We start from the raw sequence: 27,437 nt of genomic DNA, 5'->3' as shown, positions 1-27,437 counted from the left end.
GTTGTGCTGGCTGGCTGGCTGGTTGCGTCATAGGTTTTGGGGTCGGTGAGTGAGATGGGATCTTGGGGGTCTTTGCTTGTTCGGTCTTATCGATAGGGTGGGGTTTTTCGGGTGTGGATGGGCTGTCTATGTTGCATTGGAGGTGTTCGTTTCTTTGTTTGCTTATGATATGGATGGGTGTGACACCATGTAGTATCCTACTGGCTGACATCTGAGTCAATCTGAAGCAGCAGTCCTAATCAAAATAATCGCAACATTTGATAATACACTGTCATGCTAAGAGGCACTGGCCCAAGACACATCCCAGGCATCTAGTTATTATCCTTATCATTTAGTACGCTTTTTATCCTCCAGATGTTCCCTTCCCTACCAGTGCCTCCCAGAAAGCGACATGTTAAATAGCAGCCGAACCATCACGCCAAAGGAAACAAGGAAACCGAAGACGAAAAACCTGCGATAAAATTCAACTCAATTTCTCCTGCTACATACTGTTCCGGCGAGCACAGGCCCAATCATCTAGGCCATGTAGGTGCTCGAGTCAACACCGCCCTCGGGGTATTCACTAGTACTCATTAGCTTCGTTCACATGCTCATAAACATCGGTCTGTACTTACGGAAGGGCAACCTCGAAGCGCTTCTCAATATCCTTGAGCACCTTCTCGTCATCCTCGGTGCTGACGAAGGAGATCGACAGACCCTTGGTACCGAAACGACCCGCACGACCGACACGGTGCAGGTAGGAGTCGGCATCAGCCGGCAAGTCGTAGTTGATGGCAAGGTTGATACGCTCAATATCAATACCACGTCCGAACACGTCAGTGGCGACACAGATACGCTTGTTGAATTCCTTGAACTCCTTGTAGCGTTTGATACTACCAACCGTTAGTGCATAGCCAACGACATGGGCAATGTGTATTCTTACCGCTCCTCCTGGCTGACACCAGAGTGCACTGCGATACTGGGGAAGTTGCACTCGCGCAACAGCTTGTCGAGCTCGTTCGCACGCAGGGTGCTCTTAACGAAGATGATAACCTGGTTGAACTCCAGGCTGTCCAGGAGCTCGTTCAGCTTGCGGTTCTTCTCCGCCTCGCTGAGCTTGATGTAGTATTGCTGCAGACCGTGCAGCGTAAGCTTCGTGTCGTCATCGACGTAGACCTCGAGAGGATTCCTCATGAACTTCTTGCACACGGGGCGGATATCCTGAGAAAGAGTGGCACTGAACATCATGACCTGCTTGTCGGCAGGGGTGGCACGGAAGATCTCCTGGACATCACGACGCATGTCTATAACGAATCATCAGTACAACGTAAAAAATTCTGACGCGCAAATAAACTCACCAATCTGGTCCAGCATCTTATCACACTCATCGAGAACGAAAGCCTTGACGTTGCGCAGAGAAAGCTTCTTGTCGCGGACCAAGGCGTTCAGACGACCGGGAGTACCGACAACAATGTTGGGGTAGGACTCCTTGTTGGAGAGCAACTCAACGTCCTTCTGGATGGGGGTACCTCCGTAGAAGACGGCAGTCTTGACATCGGGAAGGTACTTGCTGAAACGAGCGTACTCGTTCTTGATCTGGTATGCCAACTCGCGGGTGTGGCACATAACAAGGATAGAGCACTCGCCAGGAACCGGCTCCAGCTGGTGCAGGGTGGTCAAAACGAAGACCGCGGTCTTTCCGAGACCAGACTTGGCCTGGCAGAGGACATCGACGTTCAGGATAGCGGTAGGAATGCAGACTTGCTGGACTGTAGTGAGGCGGAACCGTATGTTAGACTTGTACTCGACCCATAAGTTTTGAGAAAGAGAAAAAGCAATTCGTGTCGCAGCGTCCGTCCATCCCCGAGGTTTTGAGTCCGAAGGGATGCATTATAGTCCCGTATGTTCTTCCACCAAACAACAAAAGTCAAATGAACTTGCACACAGTCGCAAATTGTGTCAGCTGCAGTAAGACATCTTGTTCAGAGCTCTTTTCCGCGGGCGGCAGGAGGACGGCTGCAATTCAGAGAACGGTGGAGAAGCGTCCGACCCGTGTTCTTCGGAAGCAAACCACGATTCGTTCAGAATCTCTGCAGGCGAACAAACCAATCTGTGGTATCCCCTGAGCATGGTGTTGCCGTAATTCACCGGAGTAAAGTGAAGCAAACAAGCATAAGGCTGTAGATGCACTACTGCCGCAGGGCGACTCGTCTTATGTATGACGCGAAACAGACATCCTCATGCCGCCCGCAAGCGGAGGCGAAATGGGCGCCCCAGAACGACTATGGATTTTCCCCCGCGAAGATGGACGGACGTTGGAACATGGAGCAATGGAGGGAGCTTTGGGAAAGAATACGTGATAGACTAACCCTCCGATGGATGTTCGAAACCGCAATCGGTGATGGCACGTAGGAGTTCCTCTTTGAGCAAAAAGTCGCGGAAACCGGTCGAATGAATACCGACGTAACTACCCTTCTTGTCCGGACGGCCGCCAGAAACCGTCAAGTCGCCCTTCTTAGCCTCTCCGTTAGAGGCGGGGGCAGCGGTGGTGGCCGCCGCGTCAGTGGTCTGAAGCTCCTCGTCGGAGTAGTCGATGAGATCCTCTTCGTGAGACATGGTGATGGATGGTGTTGATCAAGGAAGTATTCGAGAAAACTCTGTTGTTGTCGCGTCTTATCCCAAGGCAATCGAGCCTGGGTAGATGTCGTTAAGATTTGAACGGGGGATGAAAAGCTATGCAAGCCGAATATCTAGTTCGAAGACGATGCGAAATCCTCCTCGTAACTGTTGTGAGATGAATTGAGGATGGGAAAGGTCGAAGCGCGAAGGAAGACGATGGAGATGAAGAGAAGGTTGTCGACGCGCGAAGGGATGGAAGCGGCTGAGCCTCCGAGATCACAGTCACGTGAATAGAGTCCATTAGTCACCGGCGGCCAACTTCCTTGCCGCATCGGGTTAGTGCCGGACGGCTGCTCGAGAAGCTTAGACTCCCCCGCTGCCTCCATGTGAATTAATTTCTTTTCACATACTTCACGTTGATTACATGCCTTTTCATCATGGCTAAAGCCAAAGCAAAGGGCAAGAAGGATTCTGCTGGTGGTGCGCACAGCCACATTCGCGCACGGATCGATTATCTCTACAACGCGGCCACCTTTCTACAATCAATAAGGAAACCATCCCCGCAGCAGCCCTCCGTCAGTCAACAAAATGACCAAATCGATGAAGCAGAGGATGGCGCCAAATTGCAAGGAACGGAGCGCATAGTACCGCAAATGGTGGAATCTGATGTTTCGCCGGCGAATGAGCCGACTAAGCCGATTAATCCATCGACGACACAGCGACTGCCTCAACTCTCCCGGGTCTATATGTCGCAAATGCGCGGTGTCTCTCTCAAGTCGCAGCTTCGGCTACCCATCGACGTCAAGAGGTCTTTCTGCAAACGCTGCGACACGTTTCTAATTCCTGGAGTGACCTGCACGCAGGAAATCAGAAACGCCAGCCGCAGCCGCAAGAAGCCATGGGCGGATGTTCTAGTTGTCTGTTGTTCTACGTGTGGGACGGAAAAGCGCTTCCCTCAAACGGACAAGCGGAGCAAGAAGTTGTCTGAGCGTCGGAAAGAAGCGTCCAAGGAGGAGCAAAAGGATGAAGTGATGGCGGGTGCTTGACCACATATCACGAATATCCGATATCCCACCTTACATCTGCCCTGCATCGTCAGTCGCCTACCCTCAATTTGCAGCGGACGCCAAGTAGCCCACCGTCATGGATCGATCGGTCCTGGCTGTTGACCTATCTGCAGCCTTTGGGACCGGAAACGATATCTACCGGTATGATGGGGGCGAGGGCGAAGAGGCTTCTACGCAGTAAATCAACCTCTGTGTACTCTGGTGTAAATATGTATGGCACCACAACTCGGGAGATGAATGAGCACTGGGCGCGCGTCACACGCAGCAGGTTCGATAGTATTTGGCGCAGGAGATGAAATGTCCGCCACATATCGACAAGGCCTTGTAGGCGCAGAAATGCATTGAGAAAGTCAACGAAAGAAGGACAATATATTTACATACAACACTTGCCGCTGAAGCTTCCACATCCGGGTATCCTCTTGGACATATCAGGCGGTGACTGATCAAAGGGGTACATGCTTCAGGCTGCCTGATGGTTAGGTCGTCAACCGGTATTGACAGACCATGGTACAGGTTGCTTTCGGCAGCTGACATTCAATAACAGATTTCAACGAACATAAACGCAGGTGATATCATTGCAAATGGATTCCGCTCAGTCAAAACAAAACAGACAGGATAGATGCTCGTCGGGGAATCGAAACATGATAGAAGAACAGCGGCGTCATCAACTTCGTAGAGTGAACACGTGAATCATGAGATGAGAGGGAGTCGCACTCCAAGTAGACGATAAATGCAGAGGTATACCAACGCTATCAACACCTTATTACCCTGGCAATGTAGGGTAGTTTTGGAAGCCAATAATAGCCGCGAGGCCGATATCCCGATCGTTAAACAGCAGTCCTCTCCAAATACACAGACGAAGGTAAAAGAGCAAAAAGCAACCCTTGCCTCTGCGATGAGAATCAGAATCAGCATGAAGAACGTTGGGCAGCATAGTTATAATAACACAAGGTCCGCGAGGACACAACTGGTTTATGAACACATATTTGTTCGTCGGTCGAGCACAGTGTGGCTCGTCCGTCGTTTTGTGGATAGTTTTTACTTTTGCAATGACCGTCATCGACCTCCGAGGTCGCAGTGAAGGGTCGATGAGTAACGGGGCGTATAAGCAACCGTGGGGTCGTTAACCGATAGAGGAAATTCGAATATAGGGAAGCCTCCGGGGCAGAATGACTATGTAATGGCGCTAGGGTAATCCGAGTAGAAAGAAGGGTTTGAGTGTTGAAGTTCAACAGTATAAGGTGTGTTGGAGTGTGGACAGGAACATATCGCGAGAGTTGGCGTCTCAGTGTCTCCGGCGGGCGGCTTGATCCAGGCGTTGATCGAGACCTTCTATACGTCCACGATACGCTTTCACGATTTCTCTAATATGCCCGATCTTCGCAAGCTCATTCTCCAAGTCGTCAATTGAGGCTAAGATGGAACGGGTACGGGCAATCTCGGCATCAGCGTTGCGAATGACGTTGCCGGCGCGATCGTAAGTGCTTTGGATAGATATCTGCATTTGCTCTTCCAGCTACTATGTGTTAGTGTCGGAATATTAGGCGATCACCAGGAGGGGTATTGAAGGGAAGCAAAGCTAGCCAGGGCCACTGTAGCAGACAATATCAAAGGGAAAACAACGGAACAGTAGAGGAGTGGACCTCCAACGGCATATAGAGAATGATGAAGAAAGCGCAGCACCTACATCATCAAGGCGATTGCGAATCTGTTGTTGCAAACCATCCAACTGCTGCGATAGCGCCCGTAAGCTCAGGGGATCCAGAATTAAACGACCGTGGCTGCTGGCGGCACTGGCGGCGCGCGAACTGGAGTTGCTGGTGCGTCCGGTCCCTCGGCCCCTGGAAACACCATTGGCACCGTGGCCGCCCTGCAGCGCTATTTGTTGTTGTTGCCTCAGGATTTGGATCTCGGAGGAGGTGAGGCCAAGCGAAGTGTCGGGAATCGAGGCTGATACGGACATTTGGTCCCGGCAGAGACATGCTCCTACCGCGACAACAGTCTAGGAAGCGCCGGTCGATCTCGTGGTGGGGAGATTGAACGAACCGAAGTTCATGATGAGAACCGATATGCGCAGGTGAGGGAGATCTCGTGAACGAGCGTCTGAGAGGGGAAGTATAAGAAAGCCGGGAGAAAAGGAGGGAAGAGAGAAATGTCGTAGGTGAAAACAGGCAAGGATAGACACGACCCGTGGGATGAGATGGAGGGGGGGAGGGAAGAAGGGAAAGAGGAAACAGATCAAGACCCGGTCAATGGACGGAGTCTTGTCAGTTCCCCGAAGTGGATGATAATCCGTTGAGAGAAATGATTAAGGTATCATTGGAAGTCAAAGGAGGGAAGCCAGAGAGGGGACAAGGCTCGATAATTGGATCGTTGGTGACAGAGAAAAAGGAACGAAGAAAGTAGCCCCCGTGAGTCGGTCGGGGGTTACACTGACGGGCGACAATGCTATTGATTTGATCTTCAAGGAAGAGCCTGGCACGAGCGATTCAAGACGAACGGGCCAGTGGTCAGCCTCGGAAGTTGGCTGGAATGTGGAGGAGGAGGAGAGGAGGAGGAGGAGCGAGCAAAAAATGTCGCGGGCGAATACAAGGAAGAGAGAGAGGTTGTACTAGTAGAAGGATAGTGTAGATAGAAAAGATGGAGGTGCGGGAACCCGTTCGGAGGGGAAACAGAAATGACAAGGTTGAACAGGAAGAAGCAACGATGAAAATGATAAGATTCAGGACAGTTGGTGAGTAGACCAGGCCGTGGGGGTCTTTTTATGCACCGTATCTCGTTCTACAGACGTTCCTGTTCTCCTCAGTGATCCTTGGGTACCTGAATCTTGGAGAAGAGGTACTTGTGATGGTGTAGTAGCAGCAGTCGGGGGTGACCTTCTATACCGAACAATATCCTGACCGACACGGGAAAGATTGGCTGATGCGATATAATTAATCCCCTTGACTTGCAATCGCACTGACAATCAACTCAGGATATAGTACTACACCAATCGATCAATCCATTCGAAAGCGAAAGTCAACCAGGATCATCCGATTGTTGGACGAACGGCAGTGTTGGAAAGAAAGGGAGGGAGCGTGACCCCCAAACAGGCAAGGAACTCTCTCAACTTCGCCCGCCCGCAATTTTGACGGCATCGCGTCCTTCTCCAAACGCTCTTCTCCCACTCCACCGTTCTTCCCCTCTCAGGCACCCAATCATCTTGTTACCACCTTCATATTATCCTACTCGAATCCTTCTACCGAGGCGACTCCTAATCTCCAATCAATTTCCCCTCAAGCCCTATCTGTGCTCTGCGTCCGTACAGCTGACAAAAGCACCTCACCAACCATCTCCTCCGAATTGCCGCACCAAGCGCTTCTTCAACCGCCATCGACGACGCCGGCATCCACACACCCCATACTTCAGGCCGACTACTGGGCCTCCTCGTTATTCGGCAAAAGGAAAGAGTAAGTCTCGTTGCGCTGCCCAACCCGTGAGGCTTGAGCCTTGCGCCCTAGGTTGTCGTGACCTTGATATTATTGGTCTTGGGTCAAGGTTCCGCAGCTACAGTCGGCTTCGCGAATCCGCTGCGCCCGTGGTTGGCTTTCCCATGCAGCTTGGTTAGCTATTAGCCTGTGAGCACATTTCTTTCTCATTCCCCATAGCTTAGTCTGCTGCGGGAGCTTCCTGATGGCCATACAGCCTCCGGAGCTCGTCATACCCAACCCTGCCCCTCTCATCCCCGACAATTCAAGATCTGAATTACAAAGAACTACATTCATATGTGGGATTGGATCTGACTGACTGACATTAAGAAATCAAATCATCTAGTACCCACATAGTGCCTAAACAGACAGCCGGAACAATACCCATCCCCGTGGAGTAATTGACGCCCTACCCATCCACCTCATACCTCAACTTCACCCTCCCCAACCCATCACCCACCATGCCCAAAGACAAAGAACGCAGCTTAAACCCCGCGGCGGCGCAACGCAAACTCGACAAACAAAAGAGTCTCAAGAAAGGCAAAGCCGAAGCGCAAGCCCGACGAAACGAGAAACTAGCGCGTCGCAACCCCGAGCGCATCCAACGACAAATCAACGACCTCAAAGCATTTGAAGAATCAGGACAAAAGCTACGACCCCGCGATCAGGAGCTTCTGGAAGCCCTGGAACGTGATCTGCGCGCCGTGCAGAAGGCCAGGGAAGCGTTGGGCGATAAGGCACCCAAATTCGACAACTTCGAATCTAGACGAGGCGGTCAGCACCGTGGGCGCGGGGATGCTGCAGTCTTAGGCAAACGCAGGCGAGATGGCGGCGACGGCAACCGGTTTAGGCACGATGGTGATGACGGGAGTAGTAGTAGCGACGAGACAGATGAGGAGGTGAGAAGGATACCCATGCCGAGGGATACGCCTCCGCCTATCCCGCGACAGTATCGGAAAGGAGGGCCAGGAGGAGAGGCTGCAGGTGGTGGTCGGGGCCCGCACGCTCTTCCGGCGAAACCGCCCGTCGTTGAAGCGAAGACTGTGTACGAGGCCAAGCCGGAGATCAGGAATCTCCGACAAGAGGCGATCAATAAGTTCGTTCCTGCAGCTGTCAGGGTCAAACAGGAAGCTATACGGGGACAAGGCAAGCTCTTGGAACCAGAGGAGATGGATCGGCTGGAGCAAGCAGGGTATAATGCCGGACCTGCAGAAGGCGAGGAGAAAGCTTCGTCAGCTGCACCAGATGATGACGACGCTCAACGCAGACTCGAAGAAGAGGAGAGGCGGTTCAATCAGGAACTTCGGTCTGTGCAGATCGAAGAGGTGGAGGATGAGGAAGCATAATAATCAATCACTTCTTCTTCCACCATGACCTGACTCGTGCCCCGTCACCCCATGATTAGGATCTTACGAGGCGTTAGTCGGATCTCAAATCAATGTACCTATAACTCGATGCGATACGAAAAGAAATTAAACATCAAAATTCAAAATCACCCGTCCATCGACAGTTGAATTTCCAAACAAGCTATTTTTGGTCACGAGTTAACTTCGGACATATGCACCAATTTGAAATATTGGAGTGAGATGACAGAATTCAAAGCAAAGTCTGCCATTGCAGAACTTATGAAAGAAAACCCAATTGGTATGTACACAGGAGCCCTTCCCATACCATATGTAGCCCATGATTCACCAAATAAACACCAACCGTGAAACACCATTAGAATGGGGTTGGAAAGGAAATGTGAGGTTCAAAAGAGTGTGGCAGAAGATATCTTGGGGAAAAGCCGTGGTAAAAAGGCTCGAATCATCAAAAGCTGAATCAGAATCGCGTCGAATCACCAAGGTGTCTTTCAGTAGCAGTAATCCAAACGGGGGATGTCAAATGTAATATCTGTACAAGTCGAGAAGTGAAGTGAAGATCAAACAACAGGGGCATCACGGCATTAGAGAACAAAGGAAAGTGAAGATCTTGGTGAGATAGGATTAACGACAATGCGGCGCAACAAAATGCATCCACGTCCCATGACTGGCATGGTCAACGTTGGTCTTTGAGATAATCCACCAGCCGTAACTCCGGAATATGTTTCGACTATTAATAGTAGATATGGTGAGGTGAGGAGATGTCCTCAAGGGAGATACCCAAAAGCCTACTGCAGCTACTCCCGTGGATCAACCAGCAAGAAGCACGCAGTTACTATGTGTATGAGAAATGGTGGCAATATCTGAATGTCGCCCGGGTGACAAGCGCGATTGGATTCACCTCAGGTTGCGGATAACTTTTCTTCCCCGGGCCAAGAAGGGACTGGGCATCTCGTCCCTCTCGGGATCCCAAACAGCTGGAGAATCGCGCTCTGTCGGTTTCAGCCCGGTGCGGGGATCACTCGCACACCGCTTGATTTCGTCGATGGGACGGCCACCAGCACGCGCCTGTGCCAATTCAACCAAGGTTCGACCGCCCATGTTGCGTTGCATGACGGCTTTGTACATCTCCTCCCCGCCTCCGTTCGCCTTTGAGGCTAATTGCTTGATGCCTGTCTTGCGCGTGGGTGAGCCAGCATCGGCAGCCAGATTTGCTGATGACGGGATCTTGGACAAACGTCGGTGAGGCGATCGTGATTTGGCTTCCCTCTGCTGGTTGTCGCCAGATCCACCAGATGACATCTGCGGCAGTCTTGACCCATTGGTGGGAAAGATGGGAGGCTGGGTGCTCAGCTTCTGCATGAAAGCAGCAGTGTTCTGACGGAGAAGGGGCCTGGGCGGAGCCTTGAAGGGATCAGGCTTGACCTTGGGGCGTGTTGGAGAAGGTAAATCGGGGATGTCATCTTCATCATCAGAGTAAGCCAGGGTAGGTTCCCACTTCGTGCGGTTTTTCTCGGCCTCCGCGAAGATGTTCTTGCCGGAATGGGTCCCAGATGTCCGACGCGGGGACAAAGAGAGTGATGCAATGGAGATAGGGGAAGGCTCGGCCATCTGGACATCCATAGGCGATTCGACCACGGTTTTTGAGCGGTTGAAGGGGGTGCGAGTTTCCTTCCGTTGTGCCTTGCTTGCAGCAGGTGATTCCAGCGATAGATTGCTGATGTCAGTACCAGAAGGCTGTTCGGTGTCGTTGTTGCCCATGGAGAGCCGGGAGTCGTCGCTAGACTCCTCGCGAACAACCATATTTCGCTTTTGCTTCTCTACCTCAATCGCAACTCGCTCCTGAACTTCGCACTCAAATCTCTTGCGGAGCTTTTCTATCTCGTTCTGCACTTGACGATCGATTTCAAGTCTGGCTTTCACTTCCCACTCGCGGCGCACCGTATTCTCAAGCTCAACTTTCATTTGTTGTTTTTCTTTCTCGAGTTTGGCGTAGGCCTGCTCAATGTCCCGAACCTTTTGCAAGGCGCTCTCTTCACGCTTGCGGAGTGTCCTGGATAAATCGGTAATTTCCTTCTCTTTGCGCATCAAGCGGATGATCGGCAAATTGATGAGGGCAGCAGTATCGGGACGGTGGTCCGGGTTGACTCGCAGACAGTTTGCGATGACGTTCTTTAGCTCAGGCGAGTAGAAGTCGGGTAGAGGAGCGAATTTCCCTTCACGAATCCGCTGAACAAGTTGGATATGGGTTCTGGCATTGAAAGGCGGCTCCCGCTGACAGAGCTCGTACATGATGCAGCCGACCGCCCAAATATCGGAGCGCAGGGTGTACTTCTCGGCCGCGCATATTTCGGGAGACATGTAGAATGGTGTTCCGACATAAGTAGAGGCGAAATCGTGCGAGTTCATCAGTTTGGACAGGCCAAAGTCACCCAGTTTGACCGTGTTGTCGCTTCCGAGGAAGATGTTCTCTGGCTTAAGATCACGATGAAGGATAGTCATCTGGGCTTGCTTTCCTTTGAGACCCGAAGGCTTGGGCGCAGGACCCAGTATGTTTGACCCGACATCGACAGGATCTGAGCCGTAGTGACAACGGTACAGAGCCGTCACCAACTGCGAGAGGATGCGCCACACAAATTCCTCTTCCGCGTACTTGTTCGTCTTCTTGAGGTTTTTAATGACCATGCTCAAATCGCCACCGCCGCAGTACTCCATGTAGAGATACAAGTCCTGGGACGCCTTGAGGTGTTCGCGATGGTAGTAGGCGACGATGTTTGGGTGTCTGAGAGAGCTTAAGATGTTGAACTCGGCCGTGAGCTGCTCTCGCTCTTTCTGGGACATCTTGATGTAATTGATTTCCTTTCGGCATAGGATCTGTATCATTACGTGCATAAGCAAGATGCCATATTGTAACGGGGACTCGCTGACTTACAAAGCCATCTGTCTTCCGCCGAACTTTGCGAATGATCCCAAAGGAACCGCAACCTAAACACAAGCTTGTTAGCCCAGTGTATATTGGTAGAGTGTATATATCCAGCGAGAGGCCAATTACCAATCTTCTCTAGCACCTCATACTTATCAGCCTCCGCCAATGCAATTGCCATTGTGGCTATTGGGTGAATCCGGCCGCTGATAAGGAGGTAGAGGATGGAGGTAAAGTCGGAAGGAGATGTGAAAGGAGAGATTAGGGGTGTCCTATTGCATTTATGGACCGAGGCTGTGTGACTGGAACCTGCTGGGTTAGTAGACGACGTGGTGGGAGTGGCACATGTAGTTGAGTTGTAGATTCAAGAAGTAGACATGCAAGAAGGTAGAAACGCTGGATGTTTGGGTGCAGGGCTGTTGCTAAGCAACGCATCCTGCCAAAGCCCTTTCCTGCATGCAGCAGGCGGTCGGGTAGTAGGCGGTAAGCACTGTTGCATCACGGATGACTGGATCACTGGTGCCATCACTTCATAGGAATGCACTGGCCTCATCTGCATGAAATATCGGATAATTCTGGTGGATATATTGTTGACCAAGACGTTCACCACAAGATCTAGCGATGATATATCTGCAAGGAGAGTAAATATTCGATGGATATCTGTCTACCATATCCTTCCCAGGGAGGCTCTCCTTTCGAAAGTGGCAACCGCGGCCCCACGTGATCTCGGCTTATCGATAAGATGATGGCATCGGCAGCCGTTCGAGTCCCGCCTTTCGGACTTTCGGCATCTGTCAACGTTCGCCTCCAGGACACTGTGACGGCATCGCCATTATGACGGAAGAACCGAAGGTCCTCCGGAAGGACCAGCTCGAGGTCAGCTTGCACAATGAGAAGAAACTGATTAAGGAGGGGGCAATCAAAGACGACAATCCTCTGGACCTTAGCGAGCCGTTTCACGAGCTATGCAATGCTTGTCGTAAGGGGGATCTCAAAGTTTGTCAAGAGAAGATCACAGAGGGAGTCAATATTAACGCCCGTGATCCCTATGACTCCACCCCCTTGATTCTGGTAAGTGGACTCGCTGTGGGAACTATGGAAATAGTCCGCCTTGCTGATTGAACCGTGCAATAGGCGAGTCTCTGCGGTCATTACGAAGTTGTGCAGCTGCTCCTCGAGTCCGGTGCTCTATGCGAGCGTGACACATTTCAGGGTGAGAGGTACGTTACTATCAAAATGCTTCTATTTCATGAATATCGATTGCTCACAATTAACTATCTATAGATGTCTATATAATGCATTGAACGACCGTATACGGAACCTGTTATTGGAGTATGATTATTCGAAATCCACGGATCCACTTCAGCCTCTGGCCGCGCATATCACTTCTCTCCTTACTCGTGAAACTCCGATAACGTCAGACATTATTGTCACGGCAGCTGATGAATCCCTACATCTTCACAAGTTTATTTTGGCTGCACGGTCGCCGTACTTTCATCGAAAGTTGGAGTCTGCCCCTGATACGTCAACATGGAGACTTCCAAATACGATTCCACCAGAGGCTTTTGGAACAGCAATCAAATATCTCTATTTCGGAGAAGCCCCTCGGGACTTGAGAAGCGGCCCCGGCACGGGATTTACGGAATCGGAAGTTTTCGCGGGCATCGACAAGATAGCCAAGCATCTAGAGATCAATACCCTCGTGGATAGTATACTTGACAGTGGAGATAGGAGGCTTGCCAGACAAAGACGCACCATGGAAGTTGCGAAAGGACGAGACCAACTAGAGGAGTGGTTCCGGGCGAATGTGCTCAAGCACAAAGTTACGGTAGAGACAGCAAAGGCAGACGATATCAAGTGGGACAGGGACAATGCCATTTATGCAGATGTTCTGCTCCGAGCGGATGAACTCCCTGAGGATGACGAGGATATTGTGGAGGCATCTGAGCCGACTGAGGCCGAACACGGCCGCTCCAACGGCTTTGGCAAACGCGAACCGATGTCTACTCTGTTCCCTTGTCATCGGGCAATGCTTCTGCGATCGGAGTTCTTTCAGACCATGTTTACCTCCTCGTTCCGGGAAGCCCACATGAAGGATCACCTCAATGTCATCAGCGTGGACTGCTCCCCGGATGTCCTGGAGATTGTACTGACCTTCCTTTATACGGAGCGGGCTGACTTCCCGCTCGATATTGCGGTCGATGTTCTCTTCGCATCGGACATGCTGTTTATTGAAAAGCTCAAAACAAAGGCAGCCATTGTCATCAGCACACTGGGTAGTGGCAACATGTCACAGGCGGAAGCTGCCAGGACACGCGGGACCAAGGAAGAGGATGATCTAGATATTTATGCCATCATTAAGGCTGCGTGGTTGACCCGTGTTCAGCGACTCGAAGAGTTTGCTGCACGATACCTCGCGTACCGGTTGGAAGCTCACATTGACTCGCCTGAGTTTGCAGAACTTATCCAAGAGTCGGCGTCCCGCATCCAGTCCCGACAGGAAACGGACTCCATCGAACTGTTGGATGATATCCGCTTCTACCTGGGTGAGCGATTCAGGCTGCGGTTCGATGACGCGGGTATCGATGAAATGATGGAGCCCACGCAGCCGGTGGCTGATGGTGTTGAGGTCAACGGAGACGTTGAAAAGGTCACAGAGGGAGTGGAGGCAATCCAACTTTCAAAGGAAGGCTCTGGGGATAGAACGAGCGTGGCTGTTCCGCCAGAACAGGCCGCTTTGAAGGCACAGGAGCAGCCACTCATCCGTACACTGGATGGTGAGGTCGCGGTCGACGAGTTCGACCAAGATGCGATTAACTATCAGATCCTGATGGAGAAGCTCGACGGGATCCTAGAGAACTTGAACCTTGACGCCTAGAGCCTGGCAGTGAGCCAGATGAACTGACGATTGATGACTTCTACAGGCGATATATATTGGACAGTATATAGCACACATATATAGAAGGACTGGATACGTTGCATGAATGACATTTGGACAGTTCCTACATGGCTCAATGAGCTATGTCCCAGTCTATGGGGATACATGACGCTGCAATAACATACAAACATTGCGATCTTAACAGAACAATGAAGCGGTTCTCACATGCATAGCACCAGACTGCCTAAGCTTCAGGCCTACCCCTATCATTGACATGTCGTTAGTAGTGCCCTCGACACTACAAGCACACCACGCAACCCATCCGTGACCCCCTTTACAGGGGTTACTCAATCCATCCTCTGATACCATCCCACCCTCCATCCGTCCGAGCAGTCGTAGTCTGCACAAGATGCATCCTAACGCACCCGACAATCCCAAAATAAAGTTAATTACCACACAGCCTAGTATATCTAGTACCTTCTCCGATACCGCGCATGGCTTCCAGACCAGGGAAGACAGAAATGTCGCAGTAGGCACAGACATCGACACATGGATACATGAACCAGGATGCCAATCCTCCCAGACACACCACGCCACCGGTCCGTAGATAGTTACTCTCTCAACTAGAATCACGCCCCGAGCCGCAGAGGTCAATGCTAGAGAGAACTATCTGCCTCCGTACTTTTAGGGGGGGCGAAAGGATAGTGCAGTAGGATCATGTCATGCAAATGAAACTTCGAGACTAAGACGAGAGATACTTCGGCGGTTAAAAACTTGGACGAAGCGAGAGAGTCTGTGCTTGACTTTTACCACATATTACTTAATTTACCTCCATACAACCATACACAGTGATGCAAAAATACAGACCAGGAAACATACAGGAGAGGGGATGGAGTGGACCGAATTAGAATGTGAAAAAAAAAAAAAAAAAAAAAAAATTATCATCAATCATCATACAAAAACTAAAAATACCAATGATCGTAGAGGAGGGGGGGGGAAACAAAAGTATGCGCCTACATACATACTAGCTAGGATGTAAGAAGCATTGCCATCCAGACTGACTAACGTATTGAACGAACCCGAATCCGACTGAGATTGACTTCGTTCTGGACTTATTCGATGAGTAATAGGAGGGTGGGAATGCTTCACACTTGCTTTTCTTTTGTTCTATTTTTTGTTTTTTTCTTTCCCCCAAGTGCAGTGGTCATAAGTATGTAGACACTCACTCTCCGAGTCCGCCCCATGTTTGGGGTCCAGTTAAAGATGCAAGCCAAGGTAAATATATGTATAAGAGGCGATGTTATTCTTGGAATAATGTGATGAGATTGTCTGAACTGCATATTCAGCATGTAGGTTGTATCTGTGTGTGTATGTATGTATGTGTGTAGGTATTGTCATATGGACTTGGATAATATGGCAGTGGGAGGGAATCAGCTGGTAATAGATACTCCGTACCTGAACTCGTCACTTCCACTTTCGCTTCGCTTCACCAACTAAACTACAACCTCACCCACCACTACCAGTCATGGATAGAATCCTCTACAATTACAGTTACACACTTCCGGCAATTTGGCATTTGAAATGCCGGCCGCATGGGAAAACAAGAACAGCAGGATTCTCGGTGAGCAACAGGCTGCATGGCGAAGAGGGAGATCATCGTGATCTCCCGCATCCCACGCAGGTTTGGATGGGTCCTGCGTGGTTTTTTCGACTGGAGAGAGAGGAGAAAAAGTGAGATGGGGTTGGAACTTGGGCCGGGATGATGGATGACTGGCCCTGCAGGTTGGAAATGAATCATGAATGGGAGTAAAGGCAAATTGATTGATCATCATCATCAATCAAGCAATCAGCCAACCAACGGAAGGGCTGAATATTGACTCCATATCAGATGCAATATAGTAGGTCCTGCCATTACTCGACCCCATCCTCCTAACTCTACTGTCAGACCAGGACTGTCATCTAACAGGCTGTTACTCTTAAAGGTCTTAGTGGATGCTCGGGATGATCAGGACAGAAAAGACTCCAGAACGCACAGACACTAAAGCTCCATCCCGCAGCCGAGCCAGCCAGTCAGCGACATCTGCTGCAGGTGGGAAATCGCCAACGCGAGATGGGATGCTGATCAGCCGGACTGATTGGTGATCCGAGCCTTTCTTTTTTCTCCTGGGGCTGTTCTTTGCGACAGTCGGGCATTTCCGTTGCGGATCATCTGGCTGGCTGGCGGTCGGGGGTTTTACGTGCCAATCGGTCGGGCTGCGCAACAACAGGGTTCAGGATTATCGTCCATGTTGGGCGTCAAGCTGCTGAGTGCTGATTCTGGCTGGCTGGCTAGCAAGCTGCCTGGCTGACGCTGGCTTCAAAGTTTGAGGGTCTGCAGAGGCCACCTACTGGTGGAGAGGAGAAAGATGGAGGATTGCTCTCCAACTCCAGTGGATCGTGGGATAGATGAATAGTACGAAAGGGATTGCAGTTGCGCCCATTCCAACCCGCGCCTCGATGCGGCCCGGTTTGCCACGACCAAAGGCAGCTTCTTTCCCTACCCCTGCAGTCTACGCAGGACTTAACTTGGTACTGGATATACCTGGTTGAACTCCCGTGATTCCTCTCCAATCATTCTTCTCGAACTTCCCAATATGATCGACACCGCCATGGCCTCGATCGGGAGTGCGGGGATACAGCACTGATTGGTGCAATATTCGACGAGCAACGCGCCGTTGAGCGATCTCCAGCATCATCACATCATCGCGTGCGTTTGCTGCGTGGTAAAACTGGAAACAAAGCATTGCAACAAAGACTGCTTTGAAACAATGAACTTTACTACACCGTCTCCGTCATCCACGGAGTCGCCGACATTTGATGGGGTCCATTCGGATCCCCAAGTGGAGGCGGGATTTCCTCCCCTGAGGGGCTCCAGCTTTTCTCCTCCATTGACATCTCGACTTGCTTCAAGCGACCCTCCACTCGCTGGACACCGTGTACTCCCGTAGGATCACGCCAGCGCTAGTCTCTCTGTATGGTAAATCATGAGGGCACGGTAGGATGCTCGCCAGCAACCCGCCACCACTTTTAGCCCATTATTGTTCGTTTCCCCGCCGCCGCCCAACGTGGCCAAACCCGCCTCTCAGGCATCGCCATCGGCTGCCATATCCCTGTCTGCTATCCTGCCAGCTTATCACCTTTTCCCTGTCGACGGATGATCGGTTCTGTGGCATGCTGATCGGCTACGATGTGGAAGCCCTAAGGTCAACCCTGCTCCATCTTTGCATTCCTTCTGGCCAGGGGGGTTTTTCCACCGTCCGACACTTGACTGGATTCTATCGTGCCGCCGATGCTAGCCATGGCGCCACCTAGCTCCTCTTAGCTGGGAATGCTAGTCAAGGCCCTGGTGACCTCGATTCCGGTTTCTCGGGTCCGTCTAGGATGTGCTATTCTGTGAAAGACTTCCTCTTTGGGGTAGTTTACGCCGCTCTGGGCGCTGTCCTAGTCTACCAAGTGTGTTTCTAGTTGCCACACTGGCGGAAATGACCCCCCATTACATGGACACCTCCTACGCCATCAAGACAAGGTTATCCAAGTCCAACGGCCCCCAAGCCCATCGATCCGATAAGCGAAGGATTTAGCACGAGGGAAAGGAGTGGGAAAACGGCGGAGCCGAGCTTCAGTAGTCGGGCCCCCAATTGATTGCTATCCCTCTTGGTATACTGCTCCGACACTATGGCACGGTCTGCCCACGAGCAGAGACGCGCGTAAGCAACCAGCCCAGCCCCCTGCCCCCTCAGCCCCAGGACATAATATGAATCGCCGAGGATATTGGCTCGGTGTTGTACGGCGATGGCACCGTTACTCTGTGGGGGTGGTTGCCGTGTTGGGCTCACCCAGGTATCCGTCCTAATACCTCCGACCTCACAGCCACACCCATTGCTATCTTTTCAGGCCACACGGACCCTGAGCCAATGCAGGAAACCCGGTCGATCAAGGACAGAGCGTGATTTCGTGCAGAAAGCGCCAGTATAGTATACCGAGTATAGCCGCCGTAGTTACTCCGGGATCGAGGATGTACCTGCGGCCTGGACTACAAGGAAGGCAAGTATCTGCGGAGTAAGTCGATACGGGATATGCGCGCAGGCTTCATCTATCAAATCAGAGGCAGTATATCCAGTTGCAGCGTGTCTCATGTCTCAACTTTCGTCCGCTGCAGCGGAGTTGGGAGATCGCCCGGATGCTAAACATTCATCCAACCATCGATTCTGCAAGTGCCGGCCCCAGAAAAACGAGCGGTCAGAAGGAGAGGCTGAAACCCGGTCTGCGTGTTAAGTCACATCTTCCATGCTGCTCTGACTAAATATGAGTCACTTCAGGCAGACCACTACATTGTGTGAATGTGATGGCTACGGCGCTCGCGTAAATCAGCCACTCCTTGTGGGTGCATTCTGCAGATGAACTCGAACTCCAAGATTTGAGGCGCCTGCAGGTGAGTGATCTGTCTGCCAGTGAGTGGCAGCGGGCGGATGGATCTTGTCATCTGACATGAATTAGTCTTGTGATGTGTAGATGCATGATATCATGGCGGATCAGTCTCGATGATCAGTCAGACACACATCAGACGCCATTTTTGAGGCGAGCTGTGCTGCTGCTGCTGCTGCTGATGTAGCTGTAGACTATAGTTAATCCGCAGATACATCGAAGCGCCAGATGCCAGACACCCTACAAGCAGGAATAACGATCTACACCATACAGAGAGTCATGGACGCCTAGTGCTGACCGAAATGCTGCCCTCAAGCATCATCCTTCCCTCATGCTGCACTAGTTCAGAATCCCGGAACCGCTTCGGTGACATTCCGAGCTGCCCTTAATTCCAGGCAGATAGATTCTTCTTCCTATTCCAACTACCTGTACTGCAAAATGCTTCCATATATCTATACAATCAAATATCAAAACAAACATATGCCAACTACGCAAATACCTTGATCTCATATCAGAAAGGAAAAAAAACCCAAACATCTGAATAATACACACAGACCAAAACAATACCATACATCCAGCCAAAGACAGCCGACAGGAAGGATGATTAATTCGCTCCACATGATCCCGACACTAAGTTGCCGTTAGTGGCCTATAATCTCGGGCATCGGACTTGTTCTGGAGATGTTCTGGGTCCGCACTAGTCTACTCTAGGTATGGGTGGCCCCGCCTGCCACGCAGCAGATCTGTAGATTTGTTACATGAAATACAGTTACTGTTTTGCTGATACGGTTGTATTGATTCGGAGTGTGTTGTTGAGTATACTTACTTGGTTTATTGACTAGCAGGGATAATGAATGGCGAGGATCTTGTTGAATAAAGTTTTCTGGATAAGCAGGAAGGAGGGAGTGATTAATTCCAATGTGTTGGTTGGTTCGAGAATGTTCTGGTAGTAGGTAGGATGGCTAGTAGTATGTGATTGGTGAGTGAGTGAGAAATATATCGCGGAGTAGAGGATACCGACACATGACGATATCACGGATTGATATATGTTCCTGACTCTTATCTGCATTCTAGTACTTGTAGATCATCGTGTTATTGTTCGTTAGGAAGTAAGTAGTCTGATTAACTGGGTTTTCTACACTGTCAAGTCAGGACTCATCCCACGTCCTACCACATTATACTACTTCATATCCGTATATTCCCAATATATCCACCACAAAACATGAACCCTATCCATCGATCAAAGCAACTAAATCACTCAGCTGTAGTAGACTAAATCCAGATGTGACCACCGCGGAGAAATATATATCAGCACGATATCCAATAATATTCCCCCCTTTCAGCAGAATTAAGTTTTGATTGACATGTGTTCAGATGTCATTACTTAATACCTCTGGACTAATGTAGTCCGTGGAGTGGGATGCAGAGGAGAGAGCCTACTTCTGGTTCGATGGTTGCATACCACGGTGGATTCTGCATGCATGTAACTACTAGTACTTCGTAGAAAGTGTATTCGATAGGGGCTTCCCTGTTGGGGGGTTGGTTGATTTGGTATTATGTTGTGTTGTTGTGTTAGTGAGTGGGATGTGGTGATAATACTGGTAGTTGTAGTTATGTAGTTGAGGGCTGGGTTACTATGGTTAGTAGTTGTCTGTATACAAAACTGGGAGGTATATATTCTAATGGGAGTAGTATATTGTGATAGCATTCTTAAAGATAGTCTGTCTTGATTACTGATGTTGTTGTTGTGGTATATGTATATTCATGAGAAGCAATTGCTCAACACACACTATACTACTACTAAGAACTGAAATATATATATACTGAGAGTGTAATGAGTGCTACCACTACTACGACACAGCGTATACCTAGAAACTACATCCCTTCAATATGATGCGCACTATCTATAGTACTACTCAGGTGGTAGTATTCTATAACTCAGTTCTACAGTGGCAAGTAATGCCCTGTGAACACTACTACAAAGCACATTGTACAAACCCAACCAACAATCCATTGACCCCATCATTGCCACAATCACCCAATCAGACTACAAGGAGGATCCTAAGTCGAAGGAATCCAACTGTTTGCCACAAAGGAAGCGAGTGCCCTGCTTCCGCCACTCCAGGGCTTACATACAATATGGGCCGATGGCTAGACAGCATCCCAGTCGAAGGAATGGATGAAGTCAGGTGCTCTACAGCCCTGATGAGGCTTCAAGTAGGAAGTAAGCGTAATGTAATTGAGACAAGTGCTCAGCAGGTCTGCCTTCATTGACCTTACAAGAACTACCAACAAGGATTCCAACAACTACGCGAGAGTAAAGCGAGAAGACAACCACAATGAGCAGACCACCTAACCAAGCATCTAACCAATTATCCCTCCCACCCCAGCATAACAACCAAAAGGATTCACAAGCAAGAACCACACCCCCCCAAATTCTAGAACCCATCGAACCCATCAACCATGTGCTTTTCCATCCCACCGTTCGCCTTACCACCCAGAGGAACACCACCACCGGATCCCTCCATTCCCCCCTTCATTTCCGAACCCTGACTGAACCGACCCATGGCTAATCCATCCATCCTTCCACGCTTAGCCGAGAGAAAACACACCATCCATCTATCTCCCATACACACTATTCAATTTACATCTCGCATGCCCGCCCATAAACGGTATAGCACAAACTCCACCCTCGGGACAGACAGACAGAACAGACAGATCTAACTAAGAGTCTACCAAGTGGACATACATAGTACTTAGTTGTCTCATCTCGTCTCATCCAAATTACTTTTTTGTTTAAGTAACCATGAATTATCATATCCCGTTTCCCGTTTTTCCCGGGATGTGGACTTCCACGTTCTCAGCTTGCCCCACTTCGGATATGAAGATGTAAGGTCAAGTAAGTATCCAAAGGGAAGAGACATGGTGGGAAAAAAAGTGGGTACGGAGGGATTGGGCCCAGCCCTAACCATGCCTATGCCATGGCATGAGAGATGATGATCCTTCCATATTCGTTCAATTAAGGATGGAAGAAGAAAACAAGGTAACAAGGAATGGGATGGATAGCCGACAGGACTTGATTCTTACGTCGATAGATATTACTATGTACTCCGTACATAGTATGTCTGAGTGAATGGCCAACCAAGTGAAAAAGTGGGTATATACATGACTAGCTAGTTAATTAACTAGTTAGTAAGAAAGAAAAGAAAGATGGTTACCTAAACTGGCTCCCTCTCTCTCTCTCGTACTGGACTCCACTGCACGCACCTATGCAACGCGCACACACACACACACACAAACACGCGATGGTATCTAAGTAGGGTGGGTCTTTCTTCCCTCGTGTCTGTCTGAGAGTGTGTCCGATGTTCAATCTCCGGGTGACAACTAACTAATTAGTCTAGCTTGCTACTAACTAAATGATTAGGTGATGTTCTTGGAATGAGATGAGATGGGAATTGTACCGAGGTTCGTTCTTCGAAGGATGGATCGATCAGCCTCGTGTATATTGCACACTGTCTTAGATGACTACTTGTCTACATAGTAAGTAAATGAAGTATTCACCACCACCCACATAGAAATAGAATAAGAAAAAAGGAAACTCGGACACGAGCTGCACATCATGCACGCTACTGAATGTGCGTGACTCCCGTGAACTTTGTCCTACATACCTATCCTCCTCCCATCTCCAACAACCATGTATCTAACCATCGTAGAAACTAGAGCGAAAGACTGAAATCAATCATCTAAACTAACCACTAACAACCTAGTCTCCAAACGCAATGTACATGAACCAGGATTAATGATTCCCCCTTCCCCCCTTGGGTCGCCAAAACATCGGCTAAGCCAAAACGCATGACATGACTCGACCCATCGATATCGAACCTAAGTAGTTAGCTGGGATAATTGTGTAAATGAGCACACGCCAACTTACTAACCAAATGTTGTTTGGTGGCCCTATATCTAACTATCTATCTAGGCAGATATATTAATTTGGAGTGGACTAACTAACTAATTACCTACGATCTAAGCAGAGGTGAATCCGTTCACATGTCTGTGACTTGACTCACTGTCTTAGCTTAGCTGAATCCCTAGATTATAGTAGTAGTAGGTGTATACGAAGCCACAAATTGTTTTTTTTTTTTTTTTTGCATCCACAGAAGCAAAGAACATCAATTGATCTCATCACGCTACGCTACTGCTGCCACTGTCATGGCATTGTTTCAATTGTAATGAAATGAAAATAAAAGTCAATGATCGTCAAGTTGAGATGGGGGTTTACGCAAGAGAAAATATACCCAAGATTGTTATCAATATTATTGTTGTTATTTACGATACAGACAGACAGACAGGAAAAGGAATGCGGATTGCGCCGCTTGCCGTCTAGGGTAGCCCTGTCCTGCGCAGCGCAGCCTTTCTCTTCTGTCGCAGTGAGTGAGAGTGAGTGACTGCCATGTGAAAATCACGCGTATCACACTTTATTACGCAAGCTAAGTAACTAACAACTTTCTCGGCATAGAGCTGAGTGGAAGATATATTTCCCCCCCCCCTCCCCCCTCTTGCTAAAAGGCTAACTAGCTAGTTAGCTAGTATACTAGCAACTTTAATTCAAACATATCATCCCACACCATCATAGTTCCTTTTTCTTTTCTGGCATGGATCGAGAAAAGAAAAGAAAGGACGGATGGAAAGGTAGTATCTCGGTAAAACCCAGGATCGAAAACTAGCCCAGGTTGTATCTTACGGTAAATGATAAATCCACGCTAGTAAGATACCAAGCGGCTTGTCAAAAGGCAAGCGTCACGATAGTGCATCGGCTTTGGTGCCAAACTCGGGAAGGGCCGACCGCAGCTGCAGGCGGAGCCGACGTCTGCCACGTGAAATGACCAGGGTCCAGAACTCCAGGGAGGCCGCTAGGACCGCCTCTAGTCCCAGTTGGGTTTGGAGTGTCCGACGCCCGCTCCAGCAGTTCTTAGCGAAAAGGAAGGGTGATTTTTTTTTTATTTATTTGTTTCGTTTAATACTAGTTAGTAAGGCGGTCGGTCGGTCGGTCGGCATCTTTGTTCAGGGGCCGATTTGAGAAGATCCATCCATCCATCTATCCATCCATGAAATGGGAGGATGATGGAAGGGACTGTAGATGAGGAATGGAAAATAGAGAGATGTGGGAAAAAGTGGGATGCTAAGCCTAACACGGCCGAACGGGAGGACTGCTCTTTCTTTCGGTTCCAGCTCGCAAGGGAAAAAACTGTTTGCATCACCTGCGCGCGCAACACATCGTCAAGTCACGCACAACCAGCGCCAAACTTACAGACGCGACTTAAACCACACAGCCTACAGATGAGAAAAAGAATGAGGCGTCATCACACACATCACTCTCTCACCACACCCCTTACCCTGCAGCATGTAAAATAGAGAAATAGGAAAAAATGATGCGCTTCATTCCGACTTCCCCAAGGAAAGAAAGGAAAAATCCTACCAGATCGGTCTCCGGCACTAAATCCCTTCCTTAACTCCGGGTTTCATCTAGGACGTGTCCCACTGCCATGAGGCGTGCACGAATTATGAACCCCTGGCTGCCTGGCTGCCTGGCCTGGGGGGAAGTCGCGCTTGCGACAACACTGTTCGTTCGTTCCCCACGAACCCACGGCTGTGTCCCTAGTTTAGTTCCCTGATGACGATCTGCGCTCGACGCCTTGACTAACCAACGTGGCGTTCGGGGAAGATGCTGGTTCTAGACAAGTTGATACCCGTCGTTTTGCCGGTTGCTTGAGAGAAAGTAGGCCACCGCAATCCTACTTGCCGGGCCATAGCTCTAAGCTCCAATCACAAGCCTTGCCTAAACCTCTTAGCGATCCCCCGATCGTGACATCTGTCAAGTCTATCAAGTGCCGGTAGGGGGTTAGGTTCTAGATCTTGCCTTTTTTAGCAAGGGGAAGTCCTGTCCCATCTTACAGTATGTAGGGAATATCGTCCAAAAGATGCCGGCGCATCAATTACTATGGATTCTGGAATGGAATGTTGCAAGCAAGCTGGAGCCTTGGTCAATCAAGTCGTAGGACTCCGTAGTTGTGGTAGTACGGCGGGGCGCCAGGGAAGGCCCAGTATGTATGGGCTGATTCTTTCCCAGGGAGCTGGGCTGGCAAGTTAGCTGCCTCTCTCTCCCCCCCTCACTCCTGGGGCCGGGCGGGACGAGATGGTCCTGCAGAACGGCGTCCATGCGTCAGATTCTTGGAAGTTGGCACACACCAAGCAAGCCAGTCTGCAGATGTGCTGGAGATCAACCGTCTTGTGGTCAAGCACAGCCGCCATGTCTTGTGCAACCCCCGATCGGTGGAAAAAGCAGAAAAGAATACGAAATACGAAGCGAAATAATAAGCAGTTAGAAAAAAGCAAAAGAGAGACAGCATAAAGGCCAAGAAGGAGGGATGGATGAATGGATAATCCATGTCATTAGTCATGGCCTGTTAGTGGTGGATCCAATACGGTCGCAAAAGCAACGAACGCAAGGCATGACGGCGTCACGCCGAGGTTGATCGGAACTCCGTAGTAGCAGCTGAAGCTGAAGCTCAACCTTGCCTGAGGCATACAGAAAATACAGTCAGCAGCAAGTAAGCGACGATCCGCCCACTCGTGGCTGGGAGAGCTGAAACCGGCACAAGGTTTCGCTTCCCTTAGTTTGATCGACCGTCACATCTTTGCCGCCCGCCTATCCCTCGGAACCGAAACTGTGACCTCGACCGAACCGCGACAAATGAAACAGACGAGCTGATGGGATGAGCAAAGGTGGCTTAGAGAGCGGGTGGTGCCGCCTGTCCATGGTTGCTTTTGGAAGGGAAACAAGATGGGATCGACACGAGAGGCGCAACTTGACTTTGCTGATGCCGTGGTTGTTTGGCACTCTCGGCGCGTGTGTGTTACGTATGTCTCTCGTCGGCACCAAAAGGTTGGATGGAAAGAAAGAAGAAAGAATGAAAGGATTTAGTTAGTTAATGATTTGGTGTTAAGGCAAAAATGCCAAACCATCGGTGCAACATTTCACACGATAGTTTGATACTACATCAGACAAAAAAAAATAAGCAAGCTATCCAAAATAGCAACGCGGACACGGATCTCAAGAACGGCAAAGTCTCCGAGGATTATACCACCCTGGGCCGGGATCAGATCAATAGCAGCAGTAATCAGCAGGTAGTAGGGGGCATAGACTGTTAATAATGCGGTGGGCACCTCCGACGGCATTTGTTCCGGGTCGGGGGGAGTGGATGCTATTATTAATCTTGTCAGGGGGATATTATTTCGATACCCGCACCTAAGCGACTTGCGGTAGGATTCCCGACGACTATTGAGGCGGTCAAAGCTGGAGCGTTGGAGAGCGTTGGATGATCGGCGTGCGCATCATTGTCAATCTTTATCAAGATTCCAGAGTTTATCTCGGAATCTCCCCGTCGCCTAGAAAACTGAAACCGGCACACGTCTTTGCCGAGCTGGCTGGACTTTTGGCTGGAATAATGGGCCCATGGGTTGCACTATTACTCAGACTAGTTATTCTTGAATCCATAACTGATACATAATATTATGCTCGAGACGAGGATAACACCGCCAGCAGAATACTCATAGTAGAGGCATTGAATATCCTCACTACATATAAACTATCCATCTAGAAGATCATCAAAGAAATCCCCCTAATGCACAAATACCTACCTACCTACCTACCTACCTCATTCCCTCACCGTTATACCTAGATACCCAACCCATGCAGCCAAAACCTAAAATTGGGTTGTAATGTCGTGGAAGCCCCCTCGAAAAAGTAAAAAGAAACGAGAATGAGATGCATCCCACGAAGTCAAATTCTAACTAACACACACAAAAGCTCACGCTGCACTGTAACTCAAGAATGCGACCACAACTACTCCGTAATTCCCACTTCCCCCTTCCCCAGTTTACCCCTACCTACCCCCTCTTTCACCCTTCGCCTTACAAACAATCCAAGAAATTAGTTGGTAGAGACAGAAAAAAAACAAGAACATGATCGGTCGGTCGGGTCGGGTCAGTCAGTCAGTCGGTCGGGACCCGACAACCTACCCAGAGAGTTACTTACTAGTATTCGTCGAGATATCCCTTTCCGGGCATGATGTGCTCGTTTAAGCTCAGGGCGATTTTCCCGACATGCGCAACCGCTAAGCGAAGGCTATCTGAGTTGCCTCTTAGCACAGCCATACATACTACAGTACTACGATATGTTTTCATTTGGATCATCAGTTCATTTCGTATCTGATTGAGGCTGGTGGATGATTGTCCGTCTGTCGTATACAACGCGCACTTCCATAATTAAAACAAACCCCTTCCCTTCCCGATTATGGAGTCTATGCTTTTGAGTGACAATCAATCAATCCCATTAGGATGGTAAAAGTAAATCATCAACACGTATGCACTGCCCACTCTCGATTCATTCATTTCCATTTTCTTTTCCTTATTTGGGTCGGGTAAAAGATGAATGATATTTGGTGGTTCGTTCATCGGCTCGCCCGTCTGTTCCCTTCTTCGGTCCTTGACTGAGTAGTAAGTAAGTTAAAGTGGGTTGGTTGTGTATGTGCCGGGTCTGCTCGGTCGCTCATCTCTCTCAACCTCTACTCTCATCGGCTCGGTCGGTAAGTAGGTAGGTAGTTAGTATAGTATGTTCTG

The 27,437-nt window shown here is 49.7% G+C and overlaps 8 protein-coding genes across 8 annotated transcripts; 4 read left to right on the top strand and 4 right to left on the bottom strand.

Moving 5' to 3' along the window:
- Positions 1-217: 217 nt before the first annotated feature.
- BO87DRAFT_359626 (ATP-dependent RNA helicase SUB2) lies at positions 218-2,595 on the bottom strand (the record flags this gene model as incomplete). The annotated part of the gene is made up of 5 exons (XM_025621521.1): positions 218-562; positions 615-872; positions 923-1,283; positions 1,338-1,748; positions 2,349-2,595. The coding sequence occupies 5 exons, from the start codon at positions 2,593-2,595 to the stop codon at positions 517-519; spliced, it is 1,323 nt and encodes a 440-aa protein (XP_025479577.1). The 3' UTR covers positions 218-516.
- A 418-nt stretch (positions 2,596-3,013) lies between these two features.
- On the top strand, positions 3,014-3,993 carry BO87DRAFT_63051 (ribonuclease P Rpr2/Rpp21/SNM1 subunit). Its single transcript, XM_025629439.1, has one exon. It carries the CDS (start codon positions 3,036-3,038, stop codon positions 3,642-3,644), a length of 609 nt encoding a protein of 202 aa, XP_025479576.1. The 5' UTR covers positions 3,014-3,035; the 3' UTR covers positions 3,645-3,993.
- Positions 3,994-4,950: 957 nt separating this feature from the next.
- BO87DRAFT_387050 (uncharacterized protein) lies at positions 4,951-5,628 on the bottom strand (the record flags this gene model as incomplete). The annotated part of the gene is made up of 2 exons (XM_025624796.1): positions 4,951-5,181; positions 5,353-5,628. 2 exons carry the CDS (start codon positions 5,626-5,628, stop codon positions 4,951-4,953), a joined length of 507 nt encoding a protein of 168 aa, XP_025479575.1.
- Positions 5,629-7,301: 1,673 nt separating this feature from the next.
- Positions 7,302-8,647, top strand: BO87DRAFT_63054 (WW domain binding protein 11). Its single transcript, XM_025629440.1, has one exon. The coding sequence runs from the start codon at positions 7,594-7,596 to the stop codon at positions 8,476-8,478; it is 885 nt and encodes a 294-aa protein (XP_025479574.1). The 5' UTR covers positions 7,302-7,593; the 3' UTR covers positions 8,479-8,647.
- A 743-nt stretch (positions 8,648-9,390) lies between these two features.
- Positions 9,391-11,597, bottom strand: nimA (serine/threonine protein kinase nimA; the record flags this gene model as incomplete). Its single annotated transcript, XM_025619447.1, has 3 exons — positions 9,391-11,367; positions 11,426-11,478; positions 11,546-11,597. 3 exons carry the CDS (start codon positions 11,595-11,597, stop codon positions 9,391-9,393), a joined length of 2,082 nt encoding a protein of 693 aa, XP_025479573.1.
- Positions 11,598-12,101: 504 nt separating this feature from the next.
- BO87DRAFT_63150 (ankyrin repeat and BTB/POZ domain protein) lies at positions 12,102-14,393 on the top strand. The gene is made up of 3 exons (XM_025629441.1): positions 12,102-12,487; positions 12,551-12,636; positions 12,701-14,393. The coding sequence occupies exons 1-3, from the start codon at positions 12,251-12,253 to the stop codon at positions 14,292-14,294; spliced, it is 1,917 nt and encodes a 638-aa protein (XP_025479572.1). The 5' UTR covers positions 12,102-12,250; the 3' UTR covers positions 14,295-14,393.
- Positions 14,394-25,374: 10,981 nt separating this feature from the next.
- BO87DRAFT_62976 (uncharacterized protein) lies at positions 25,375-25,778 on the top strand. Its single transcript, XM_025629437.1, has one exon. It carries the CDS (start codon positions 25,532-25,534, stop codon positions 25,742-25,744), a length of 213 nt encoding a protein of 70 aa, XP_025479571.1. The 5' UTR covers positions 25,375-25,531; the 3' UTR covers positions 25,745-25,778.
- BO87DRAFT_62981 (uncharacterized protein) lies at positions 25,778-26,087 on the bottom strand. The gene has a single exon (XM_025629438.1). It carries the CDS (start codon positions 25,992-25,994, stop codon positions 25,812-25,814), a length of 183 nt encoding a protein of 60 aa, XP_025479570.1. The 5' UTR covers positions 25,995-26,087; the 3' UTR covers positions 25,778-25,811.
- Positions 26,088-27,437: the final 1,350 nt, after the last annotated feature.

The sequence above is a fragment of the Aspergillus neoniger genome, assembly GCF_003184625.1.
Source record: "Aspergillus neoniger CBS 115656 unplaced genomic scaffold BO87scaffold_17, whole genome shotgun sequence".
Lineage (NCBI taxonomy): Eukaryota > Fungi > Ascomycota > Eurotiomycetes > Eurotiales > Aspergillaceae > Aspergillus > Aspergillus neoniger.
The sequence above is the reverse complement of the archived record's forward strand: the minus strand, read 5'-3'. Positions and strand labels throughout refer to the sequence as shown.